This window comes from Cheilinus undulatus, linkage group 11 (assembly GCF_018320785.1).
Source record: "Cheilinus undulatus linkage group 11, ASM1832078v1, whole genome shotgun sequence".
NCBI lineage: Eukaryota > Metazoa > Chordata > Actinopteri > Labriformes > Labridae > Cheilinus > Cheilinus undulatus.
In genome coordinates this window covers 3,282,387-3,295,709 of record NC_054875.1, presented here as the reverse complement: position 1 = coordinate 3,295,709, position 13,323 = coordinate 3,282,387, and the positions used below count along the sequence as shown (strand labels likewise).

General features: G+C 36.7%; 1 protein-coding gene across 2 annotated transcripts; it reads right to left on the bottom strand.

The window, feature by feature from the left end:
- Positions 1-603: 603 nt before the first annotated feature.
- Positions 604-11,356, bottom strand: LOC121518177 (mitochondrial carrier homolog 1-like). 2 transcript variants are annotated; one of them, XM_041800422.1, is made up of 12 exons: positions 11,134-11,356; positions 8,946-9,030; positions 8,750-8,856; positions 7,606-7,668; positions 7,119-7,176; positions 6,832-6,883; positions 4,296-4,355; positions 4,122-4,215; positions 3,956-4,003; positions 3,811-3,874; positions 3,635-3,710; positions 604-1,822 (listed from the first exon to the last, which is right to left on the bottom strand). In XM_041800422.1, the coding sequence occupies exons 1-12, from the start codon at positions 11,284-11,286 to the stop codon at positions 1,774-1,776; spliced, it is 909 nt and encodes a 302-aa protein (XP_041656356.1). In that variant the 5' UTR covers positions 11,287-11,356; the 3' UTR covers positions 604-1,773. The 2 variants fall into 2 exon arrangements, with proteins under 2 accessions (XP_041656356.1, XP_041656355.1); XM_041800421.1 differs by having other exon boundaries at positions 610-1,822; positions 3,807-3,874.
- Positions 11,357-13,323: the final 1,967 nt, after the last annotated feature.

Sequence of the window (13,323 nt, the reverse complement as noted above, 5' to 3'; positions counted from 1 at the left end):
AAAATCAGTTTTTGATTAATATTCAAGACTTTAACCCTTAAAATGCCACTTAAATAGCAGAAAATCCCTGTTTTTGATGTAATAAAGGTACATTTCATAAAAAAAAAACATGCAGATTGGATTTCCTGTTAAGGGGTTATGTGCAGCATTTTAAAATATTTATGCACTGTAATTTTTATTTTTAATGTAAGATTTTAAAAAGTTACTCATTACACTCAGATTTCTTGTGTCCAAATATTGGACACCATACATAAAAGCATTAAAAATATTATACATTTATATTTATTTTTTATGCATGAAACACTCAGACTCCTTGTGTCCACAAATAGACTGCTTACTTAAACAACAATAAAAATATATTTTACTATTTTTTCCCATTTTTATGCATATATTCTATCACCTACAAATGACCTGAAGAGAAAAATATTAAATTCACATGAATTTTTATAGTTTTACATGTAGATTTTCATGGCCAGGGTGGGGGTACCCAGCATTAAAAGTCTGGGAACCACTGCTCTATGGGTTAAACAAAAATATTAAAAAATAAATCAGCTGTAAGGACCTTCCAATTTGCAGAGTCTGGCGCCCCCTTGTGGAGAAAATTAACATGTCAGAGCTCTGGAAATAAGACTTGGTTGTCTGATCCGGTCTATATTAGGACCAAAATGATCCAGTATTTTTTTTAATGGAGGGAAAGGTTAGAATAATGTCTAATATGAGGGATCAGCTGTAAGATAAAGTTTATTTGATCCTTGGGAGTAAAAATTCAGATTAAAACTTTGAACAATCAGGACTTGGCTATTTACTCTTATTAAACATGAACAGAGTGACCGTTTCAAACCATAAAGACACGGCTGACACTGAGCTCAGAAACCAAAAATGTTTTATTGTCCTCTGAATAAAAGAAAAAACTATGACCGATAAATAATAAAAACAAACAGACATCATACTTAAATCAAACACTGATTAAAAGGCCGTCGGGTCACATGACAGATACACCATCAACAACTCAAACATTCCTGTATGGCTTTAACCCACTCTCTGGGGAGACACTTAAACACACCACGAACTGATAAAAAAAAATCATATTCAGAAAATCAGGATTTAAAAATGAAGAAAATAGAAATTTAAAAAGTGCAGAATAAAAAATCTAAATAAATCTAATAAATGATCTGAGACTGAGAGCTGAACGCCTCTACTCCAGCATGTTAAAGGGAAAACAATATTTAAGCTGCAGAATGGAAAAGGAAGTCTTGCCTGGAAGTGATTAACTACCAACCTGTAGACTCTCTGATAAAAAGCATGAATTTTTCTGGAATTCCAGAGGATGATTGATGAGATTGAACTTGACTTACAGGTTTAGAGCAGATGTCACACCAGAAATTAAAACAGAGTTTAGACACAGGACTTTGGTTAACTCCAAGTATTCCCACACAAAAAGATGATAAATAAGACTTAAAGATGACTTTTAGTTTTAAATGTTCCTGGAATTAATCACTTTATTACCCATGAGCCTCAGGAGCCTCACAGCGTGTGGTCAACACTGTTTCTGAACTGATGCTGAATAAATCCATCCAGTATTTTAGAGACCTGTCCCCGTCCTTCATGGCTGAACTGAACTTAAACTCCTGAACTGAAAACTCTGTTGGCACCTCGTGAGCTGCAGCGCCTGCAGGACGAGTCTTTGGAGAAAGTTTCTGAGCAGGAGGAGGAAGAACGTCCCGACACGGTGATGATGAAGATGATTTCAATCCTCGATGGGTGGCAAAGAGCTCACAGGAACACGGCGGAAAAAGAAGCTGGATCCTCTGAAGAGGTGACCCTAGACATAAAACATAAACTGATTAATAATCAATCAATAATCATCTTTTCAGGCAATAGGGATCAGTACAGGCTGGTTTGAGCATTATCAACAGTTTCTCTTAGGGGTCGTTTTAGAGGTATGGAGGCTGCAGACAGAGACCAACATGTCTATTTACTCTTATTTGCATTTAAAAAAAAAACATTAGAGGTGTTGAAAATAATGATGTATCGCTGCTATTGAATTTCCCCTCTGCATCCTTACCTACGTAGCTAACATAGCTATGGATTAAACTATGTAGCTGCATTATCAATGTAGTTTAATTCACTTACGTAGCTTTTGATTTAGCTACATAGTTACTTTTGCAACATAATATTTAGCCATGAAGCTACATTCACAACGTAGCTTACATAACTAACATAGCTTATTTAGATTTACCTGCATAGCGGTGTTACCTATGTTACTTACATCATTAACACAGCCTCGTTAGATTGAGTTTAAGCTACATAGCTATGTTAGCAACGTAGCTAACATGGCTGAGTTAGCTTTGGATTCAGCAACATAGCTGGATTCACTACATAGCTTAGATAGCAAATGTTTCATCTTTTGCCTTAGATATACCTACATAGCTGTGTTACCTATGCAACTTATGTAGTTAACATAGCCTCATTAAATTTAGATGTTGGCAACGCAGCTAACAGCCGAGTTAGCTTTGGATTAGCAATGTAGCTACTTTCACTACACAGCTTACATAGTCAACATAGCTTCTTTGCTCTAGATATATAGATAGATTACATTATATAGATTTAGATATAGATTTAGCTACATTGCTATCTTAGCAATGTAGCTAACATAGCTGAGTTAGCTTTGGATTTAGCAATGTAGCTAGATTCACTACATAGCTTATATAGCCAACATAGCTTCTTTTGCTTTAGATTTACCTATATAGCAGCGTTACTTATGTAGCTTACATAGCTATGCTATCAATGTAACCAATGAAACTACATTATGTTAACTTAGGATTTAGCTTTGTCACTATGTTACCCACATAGTTGATGTAGCTAACATAGCTTCATTAGCTCTAGATTTCACTATGTAGCTACGTTACCTATTTATTTTCATTGCTGACATAGCTATGTTAGCTTTTGGTTTTGCTTTGTAGCTACATTAGGTAAGAAGGTAATGTAGCTTTGTTACCTCAACTTGAAGTTTAACCGAGGTTTTTAAGTTTAAGTCTGCAGCCAGTCTGTCTTAGAGATGAGTGGCCACTGCTTATCTCCAGGACTCCAGGACCCTCCATACGATGTTTTTCCTAAACAGTAAACTAATGTTTGGTTTCATGGATGAATTTCACATAATGAGGGAGAAAAGCTGTTAAAAGTGGCCTTCCTGATCCTTGCTGAGCTACTCTCAAAGCATTCTGGGATCACTGGCAGCATTGACCAGCAAGGCCACTTTTAACAGCTTTTCTCCCTCATTATGATATTTAACAATGAAACTAAACGTTGGTTTGCTGCTTGTTACCTCTACTTATCATCCTTGGTTATTATTTTGATTAAGAGCCCCCAAATTTTACATACACTAAGATTAACTGTGTTAATAATAATAATGTAATAGACCGCTCTCAGCATGGATCATTCGAGGTCACAGCCTCTGCCTGCTGAGATATTAGTGAACGAAACAGGTCATCCTATGGACAAAAAAACTAAATTTATAACCAGAATGTAGTCCTGCAGCTTTACACTGATTAAATAACCCCGACAGCTGAAACATGAAACATTTTACAGACTTTGCAGAGTCTGCAGGATCAACAGGAGCTTTTTTTTTTTTTACCTTTTGGTTGAGGTGATTCCAGCAGTCAAACCAGGACTGGAAGATCGGAGAGTGAGGAGGAAGGCCTGCAGCCAAACTGATGACACAGAAACACAACAGCCATTTACATTCATGGACACAGGTGTGCAGGATTATCATCTAAAAGGTGTTCCTAATCAGACATCTGACTGACCCACAGTTGTTTACAGCCATGAGATCAGCCACCAGCATGAACGGATACGTCAGAACGCTCACGGCGATCTATAGAGGAAAAACTGTTAATAAAGACAGAAAGATAATTCAGAGAAATATTTATATTAACAGTTTAACTGCTGAACTTACTCCCATCACAAACTTGGTGTAGCTCCTCACTGCAGACGCCTGACTGAACTGAAACATGAACACAGCAACATCCGGCGGTGATTTTTATGAAACAGGGTATTTTAACCACAATAGACCAGCAGAACTGCTCTGTGTTAAACATCTCCTGGTCTTAGAGAGTACTCACACTTTCATCCACAGCGTAGGTGTTGATGAAGTGAGCGAGGAGGTTACAGCACCACAGGAAGAGGACTTCTCCTAACATGTGAGGAACAATCCCTCTGCAAACACAAACAGCAGGACTCAGTATGGCGATGATGGTGAAAGGAGGTTAAACTGGGCGTGTGTGCTTTTAACTCACACGTAGAATCCAGCCACTCCTTCTTCTTTTAAAATCTTCACAACACAGCTGAACATCCCTCTGAAAATTCAACACAAACGCCATTAAAACCTGCAGAAAGTGTCTGAATAATCAAGAAAGTCAGACATTAAGAATCATCCCGTCAGTAAGTACCAATTAAATAACTACAGCACACAGAACCTCAGGGCTCCTACAAACTTTTAACATCAAATTTAAGGCTTTTTAGACATTTTAAGGCCTGAGCTGATAATACCATGTTTAGTGTGGCCAAAAAAAAAGTCAAAAATGTAAGGCCAGTGAGATTTCTCTGTACACCAACAGAGCTGAATTATCTGGTTGAAGACACTGTTAGTGAAATGTCAGAGATTTTTTGGTCATAAACATCCTAATCTGTTAATTTCTGGCAAATTTAATTCATTTTTTTCTACCAATATATGGTACAGTGAGATATTTATCATAACACAGGCAAGAAGCATCTACTCAAAAAAGAGCAATTTAACCTCCTGTGACCCAGCATGAACATACAAGGATATTGGTGGATTTTGGCTAACCTACAACATAGAAATGAATTCTGCTATTATAATTATTATCTTTTTTTAAAAGAAAATTTTACATGATTTCCATAAATGTTTAAGTAATTTGCTTTGGATGTCTGGAGAATTTCTGTTGTAATTTTCAGGAGTTTTCTTGAAAATGTTAAGCTATCTGGTTTTTGTGGTCAGAAATTTGAATTTTTTGGTACTTTAAGCTGAATTTCAGAAATTTATTGTTTAAGGTTTTGGGAGGTGGTTGGAAATTTGGGTGGGGAATGTCCTTTGAAATTTTCCTGGAATTTCATGAAATATTTTGGGAATTTGTTTGGGGAGTTTGATTGGAAATTTTACAATTTTCACTCAGCTCACTGGGCTTCTCTGAGAAGTCAGAAATAAATCAAGCACAACTTTCAACTACTAAAGCTAATTTTTCTGTTCGGGAATGCAAGTAAATAACTATAATTTCACATATTAATCAAGAAATATTAATGTGTTTTACTATTTTTTTTAGTTTTTTTGTAAGTCAGTAAATTTGAAAATTCATGGATAACAATAATAATTGTATTTTAGCATTAAAAATGTCATTTGGGTTAAAGAGCTTCTACATATTGGTGTATTAACCATTGCAGAAAGATAGGAAATGATTTTGTTAATTACCAATCCTGTTAATTTAGGGCAGCTGTGGCATAAACCTTACTTTGGATGGTGGTCTAATTAATTTGTTAAGCACTGTACATATATTTTTAACCTCCTGAGACCCAGCATGAACATACAAGGACATTGTTGGATTTTGGCTAACCTACAACATAGAAATAAATTCTGCTATTATTATTATTATTATTATTATTATTATTATTATTATTATTATCTGTTTGTTTTTTGTTTTTTTTTTAGAAAATTGTCCGTGATTCCCTGATCATTTTCTAAGTAATTTTTGAAGACCTCAAGGATTTTTTCCAAAATTTAATTTTTGTTTTTTTAACAAACACATGTAACAATAAACAGACAGGGTCATCACATATCAGACAGAATGTTTTGCCAGCACATAATGTTAAGCTTAAACTACACATAAAATACAATAAACATAAATGCAAATTTACAGTAAGGTTACAGTAAAGTGCACAGGTCAGTATTTCCTTAGTCTCATTTTACAAATCCAATAATGTCCCTTGAGCTCAAAAGTCTCCTAATTTTTATTCCAGAACAGATTTCACAAAGGTTAAAGACATCATTTCAGGTTACAATATGATTTCCAGTTTTTCCAGTTTTTTCCCCTTTTTTGGTCACATACTGAAGAGAAAATGTGAGTTGTTCCATTTTATAAATGTCCTGAATTATTTCCTTCCATTCTGTGATTGTTGGAGGTTCCTTATTCAACCATTTCCTGGTAATTGCCTTCCTACTACTAGCTAGTAGTATTTACCAAAAGTACCTGTCCTGTTTCTTAAGTCCAGGTGGCACATTTCCCAGATATACAGTACTGAAAGAAAAATCAAGCTCAGAACTGATTATGGACCTAAGTGCAGTCATAATATCCACCCAGTAAGAAGAAATAACAGGACAATCCCAAAATAAATGAGACCTCCACAACTTTCATTGGAAATGTACTTCATACCTGGCCTTACAGACTGAACAAACCCCTGTACCAACGGGCTAAACACTCAAAATGTGTCAGAAAAAAAATAGTGTGTGCCGTACGCTGAGATAAGCCACTTGTTCTCCTGTGCAAACATCTTTTTTTTGGTGAAAAGTACTTCCTGTTCAAAGACAGGGATCAGGTTTTAGACTCTAAAATTACATGCCAGACAAAAGCTCAGGTCTCAGGAGGTTAAATCAAATAAATGTAGGTAGAAAACAAAGATAGGAAAGAGACAAAGTGCCATCTTAAATTTAACACCACTCACCAGTAAAACAAGACTTCTTAAGGCATTTAACTAATGCCGTAAAAGTCTTAAGTGTAAAGTTTTAAGAAAATTCCTCAGAGCATTCTTGCTGAATCTTACCCGTACTTGACTTCTCTGCCGACAAACTGAGCCATACACCTGACCGACATGACTGAAGGGAGAACAGAGCAGGTGACCAAGTAGGTAACACTTTCTCTTCATAGTATTACAATCATAAAGACTACTTCTAACAACTGTAGGGGCCTGGAAACATGACACAAAGAGCTAGTCATAAAAACAGAAGAATAGATGAATGGTTGTATTTACATAGACTACATAAAACATTTCCTCTCAGTGAATTTGAAGCCTCGAGTGAAGGAAGTTTTCTTTAAGCTTCATCAACATACCATGAAAAGGATGAGTCGCTAGTCTGGACAGGCACTGGATGATCATCTCCTGTGAGGTCTAAAGAGAGAAAACACTGAGGTAAGACAATAACGGTGCATTCTCACTGGTGGTACTGGCTCAACCAGGCTCTGCAGGTTTTAGTATCAGGCTTGTATCAGGATTTTACCTCCTCTATGAGGTTCTCTTGGCACAGCTACGCAACAACACCATCCAGCCCAACACAGCAGCCATGAGGGCTTCTGTGGGATCAGCTGGTCTTAAAAATATGCCAGCTTGACTCTGGTCTGCCTGTGCTACACACTTGATATATTTCACCAAAGGTGGTTAACTTCTGGAATTTCACAGGTAAACAAAGATAAAGTTCAGTAAACATCTAAATCTGTAAGTATGAGTTAAATAAACCAGTTAGAGAAAATGTTGCTTAAGTGCTAGTGGAAGCGAAAGAAGCTTAAATATTTCCTCAGATTTCATCAGCTGATCCCTCACCTCTTGGAAAACCTTCCTGAGTGAATTCTGGACTTCGTCTTTCTTTGACAGACGCTCCACCTGCTGAATAAAATGTAAAGAAAAAACTTTATTCACTTTGACAGCTTATCTAAATACCATCAGAATAGTGACCCTTAGGACAGGGGTGTCAAACTCAAGGCCCGGGGGCCAAATCCAGCCCATGGAACAGGTAAATTTTGCCCGCAAGATGATCTCATATTTCTGTTCTAACTGGCCCATCAGTCTGAGGTCTGCAGATTTCATCAAGTATAAAAATGTGAACTTATCCTTGATGATTTAAGGTATCCTTAAGTCATAAAATCTGAAATAGGGGTAAAAATATTTAGATAAGAAGTCAGGAATATGGAAAAAGAAATGTATTTGTGTCTTAATTTCATATTTTCAATTTTCACAATTAGGACTCAAATTTAGGATTTTGACTTTTAATTTCATACTTTGAGCATTTCAACTCATAATTTTGACTTCTCATATAATATTTTGGGCTTTAAGATTTATAATTCTAATTTTTAATTCAGGTTTTGACCTTTTCAATCAATTATTTTGAATTTTATCTCATATTTTCAACTCCAAACTTTGAATTCATAATCCCATAGTTTGACCTTTTTCACAAACAATTTAAAATTTTAAATCATATTTGAACTTTCAATTTCATGATTACAAATTTTATTTCATATTTTGGCTTTTTAAACTCATGATTTTGACTTTCTTTCTAATATGTTTGCCATTAAAAAACATTATTTTTAAATTTCTGTTTCATGTTTTGACCTTTCTAAACAAATAAGTTTACTCTTCTCAGATTGTGAGCCTTTAAACTGATCTATTTAACTTTTTTAATTACTGGTGAAATGAGGTTGACAGTTTGTGGTTAAAAAGGTGACCCTTTTAGGCCCTCAGGTTAGACCTGAATCCAGAATCCGGCCACTGCTGTGATTGAGTTTGACACCCCTGCCTTCAGAAAATCTGTCACAGAAGCTAAGCTAATGTGCCGCTTCAGTCTGTGTCAACAGAGACACGATGAAACACCAAAAAGGTCAAACTTCCTCTGATTAAAACAGTCCTGTGAATATATTTATAAATGTTTTGCTACTCTATGATGCATAGCCTCGTTACAGCGCAGTCTTACCTGTTTAACGTTACTCCTGACCTGGGTGGAGATGGCGCTGGAGATGATACGAGGTGAAAGGCCGCGGAAGAGTCCTCTCTTTCCGTCCACCTTGATGATGTGCTGTGCTGAGAACAAAATCAGAACCCATCATTAACTCCTAACTTTAACTCCAGTGAAATAACTGGACTGCAAGTCATACTACTTGATCACTCACCATAGGAGAAGAAGCCGGGCAGGTACAGGACCCTCCGCCCAAACATGGTCGTACCCACAGTGGGAGGAAGCGGTTCATGACCCACCTGGAAACAACAGAGATGAACACATCCACCTATATTTATAATAGGGATGCACGATATTATTGATACGTATATGCATCAGCAGATATGAACATTTCTGCCAATATTTACAGGTCATAGAGTGGCTGTACATATTAGGAGTGTAAATCATATATCTACCGTAAATATCAGAAAAGTAAACTGCACCATCAGGTAGAGGTGGTTGTTTAGGGCAGGGGTTCTCAAACTTTTCAGCCCGCGACCCCCAAAATAAAGGTGCCAGAGACCGGGGACCCCCGCTGAAGGTGGATGAACATAGCCATGTACATTCAAGAATAGTCATCTGCAGACAGTGCTGCCCATTAGGGGGATAAATGGGAGAGCTTTCTGGGGCCCAGCCAAACTGGGAGCCCATTGAGGTCATGAAAACCAAGGTCCATTCTAAAGTTAGCGAGATATCCATATTTGATATTTAACCTGGATGATAACCACTCTTAACATAGCAACAGATACCTTTTTTTAAGTCATTTGTGTTGTAGTATATAGTCACCTTAAAAATGGAATTTCCTTTTCTTAAAAACAGGATTAAAATAGTAAAAAAAAAGTCCCAAAAATGTGGTGGGAAAGGTGGTTAAATGGGATTTTAGAAGTAGCAGAAATGGGTAAGAAGTGGCATAAATGTGATAACAGTGGCAAAAAGAGCAATAAATGGCAAAAATGGGTCAACTGGGACAGATAAATAGGCAGAAATGAGCATATCAAACAATTAAATGTGGTTGAATTGGGCAAAAATGGGCATACAATGCAACATAAAGGGGTTGACAGTGGCAATAATGGGTCAACAGAGGCAACAATATAAAAAAGTGGAAAGAATTGGTTTAGAAGTGGCTAAACAGGCAGTAAAAAGTGGTTTAAAGGGTTTAAAATGGGTAAAAATGGGTTTAGAGTGGCAAAAATGAATCAAAATTGGCAAAGACTATTGGTAAAAAGGGATGAAAATGGGTTAAAATTTGGCAGAAATGGAGTAAAGTGGCAAAAATAGGTCCAAATTGTTCAAAACTGATGAAAAGTGGCAAATACCAGTAAAGAAATTGGGCGAGAAAAAAAAATTACTTCAAAAGCATTCTCCGTTGTTTTTTAAAAGGCATTTGGCGACCCCTTCTTAGTGTTTCGCAACCTTAAATGGGGTCCCGACCCCCAGGTTGAGAATCACTGGTTTAGGGTACTTCTTTCAGATATGTTGATCAAATTCAAAATGAGCTAATATTTTTTATGAACTGGTAAAAAGTCTCAGTTTCAACATCTGATGTTTTTTATGCTCTATTGTGAATAAAATGGGTTTATGGATGTCGACAATTATTGGTTTTATTTACATTTTACTCAGTGACCAAACTTTCTTGGAAATGAGAATGTACATTTTAATCATCTGGTTTCTTCCATCTTTAATAACATATACTAGAGTGATGGAAAACACCGCGACTATAGAGAACATTTGAGACTGCAGTGATGCAGTGTAATCTACAAGTTTGATACTAACATTACTACGTGTTTCAAAACAATACAGTTTCTGATGATGTGATATGTCGTACCGAAGCTCTAAAACAGTTTAGTCACATGTATTAAATATGAATAAATCAGGTTTAAGGAGAATCCATTTAGTACATCTTTCAGTGGTTCAGTGGTATCTGATAATTTATTCATAAGGCCGGTAAGAGCACTTTACAGAACCCACCATAACCGGGCAGCACAAAACAGATGCGGAATTTAAAAACTAAAAAAATATTTTTTAATCGATTTGAATAAATGTCTCATAAATTATAATAATAAATGTAAAATTTGAATGTTTCTTTTGACTGTTTCCAGTATGTAGAAACATTTATTTTTGATAAACAGCAGTTCTGTTAAAACCGGAAGAACAACAAACTCTGATAGGGGACTCTGCAGTCTAGGTATCGACTCGAATTTCAACACCCCGCCTGCCGGTAATGGTTGTTCCTTTCTCTGAGTGAGAATGCGAACACGCAGTAACAGCTTCGATTATAAAATAACTCCAGAATAACTGGAGCTTCGTTGTTTAATTGCGTCCTGTTTGTTGCTGTTAGCCAGCTAGCCACATTAGCCTGTTACCTGTATTAGCAGCTTGACGTAGAGCAGCGGGTGAGTGATGGCGGTCACCCCGGCTCCCAGCAGGAACACTGCCGTGTCCACATCCACGGAGCTCGGCGAAGATTCCTGCTCCACGTCGGCTACATGACCCGACGGGTTTTCTGACGAATCCATCTTTTTATCACCGTGAAGGAGACACACGGTTCATCACGTTCATCACCGTCCGAGTCAAGCTAGTACGCCACACGGGCTACTTCCGGCACGGCCTTTCAGAATAAAGCTCCCAACGTCAGCGCTGTACAGTGTGAATAACATCAATCTCTTTTATGATCAGTGTAGCGCAGGGACGACATTTCATGAATCATATCTTAAAAAACAGCCGTATTTTATCTGCTTTTTCTTCTGTGGTGCTTCACGGGTCTTTTGGGGCCCTTGGAAAAAAATCTCAAGGGGCAGTCCAATCGAAACATCTGTAAAAAGCTCAAATAACACCACAATGAAAGTTAGGGGTTTTGTGTCCAATAACACTCACATAAAACCGAAGAATTAAGTGTTATACAGCACAGGGATGAAAATAAAGAAGTGAGAGTGCTAATCGGGACAGTAAAGTCCATGTATCCTTACCCAGAGAATATTTACGGTTGAATAAAAACTTGATAAAGGACGAGAAGACAAAAAAACAATGTAACTCAATTCAAACTGATTCAAAAATAGAAAACGACAAAAGTAAATCATTTCCAGGGGTTTTAAACATATTATTGAAATGTATTTAAAAGGCAATAACATAATAATGTGAACCAAATTTACAAAATCTTTTTCCTGCTCTATTAAAATCAGACACTCTCAGCTTTTAATCATCAAAATATAACACAAAGTAATAGATGGAAACGTCTAAAATACTTTGTTTAAACCAGTGTTACTCAACCCTGCTCAACCAAACCAAATTGTTGAAAAATGCCTTTGCAAGAGCCACAATCTAAGTGGTGAAGCAAAGACAGCTTTAAGTAGCAATAAAAATAAGTTACAGGTTGCAAAAATGGTCAAAAAGCAGCAAAAATGGGTGAATAGGGGTGAAAATGGGGAGGAAAAGAGGAAAAGGGATCAGAAAGTAACAAAAATCAGTGAGAAGTGACAAAAAATGAGTTCTAGGTGACATAATATGGTCCAAATGTGGCAAAAAAAAACTAAAATGGGCAACAAGCAGTAAAAAGTGGCAAAAATGGGCAAAAAATAGGAAACAAGTGGTATGTAGTAGCAAAGGGTAGCTGCAATGGGTGAAAAGTGGTGAAAAAAATTGTGAAAAGGGGCAAAATGAGATAAAAGTGGCAAAAAATGGGTAAAAAGTTGCCCAATAAAAGTCAAAATGGGCAAAAAATAGGAAAAAATGGGCATGTAATGACAAAAGATAGCTTAAATGGGTGAAAAGTGGCAAAAAATGGTGAAAAATGGCAAAAATGGGATAAAGTGGCAAAAAGAAGTAGCAGTAATGAGCAAAAAAGTAGGAAACAAGTGGAATTTGATGACAAAAGGTAGCTGAAATGGGTGAAAAATGGGAGAAAAAAATGGTGAAAAGGGGCAAAGATGGGATAAATGTGGCAAAAGGGCAAAGTGTTGCAAAAAAAAGTGTCAAAATCGGCAAAAAGTAGGAAAAAAAGTGGTATTTAACTGCAAAAGGTGGCTTAAATGGGCGAAAAATGGCAAAAAAAAATTGTGGAAAAAAAAGGGCAAAAAAGTTGAGCTTTTTTTTTTTTTGGTTTTCTGGGGGAATAATATTTAAAGTTGACATTAAAGAGCCACAAATCATCACAAAATAGCCACATGTGGCTCTAGAGTCACACATTGAGTATCAGTGGTTTAAACTATGTTGAAGTGAGTTTGTGGTGCATTCTTTGTAATGACCAGTAGGGGGAGACAGCAGCCCCCAGTTTAAATCCCTCCCAATAGGAACAGACATGTTTGTGTGATGGACTGAGTCCTGTTTGGCTGTTAACTGTCCATCATAATTATATCAAAGACTAAAATAGCTTAGCTCTGCATAGAAGGAAGGAAAAACACAATCTATCACCATCTACTGTTGGCAGAAGACTTCATAAAAAGCACAGAGGCTACACCAGAAGATGCAAACCATGCATTAGCAAGGAGAACAGGAAGGCCAGGCCGGAATCTGCCAGAACGTCCAGAGACGAGCCATGGGCAACAATGAAGGTTTGA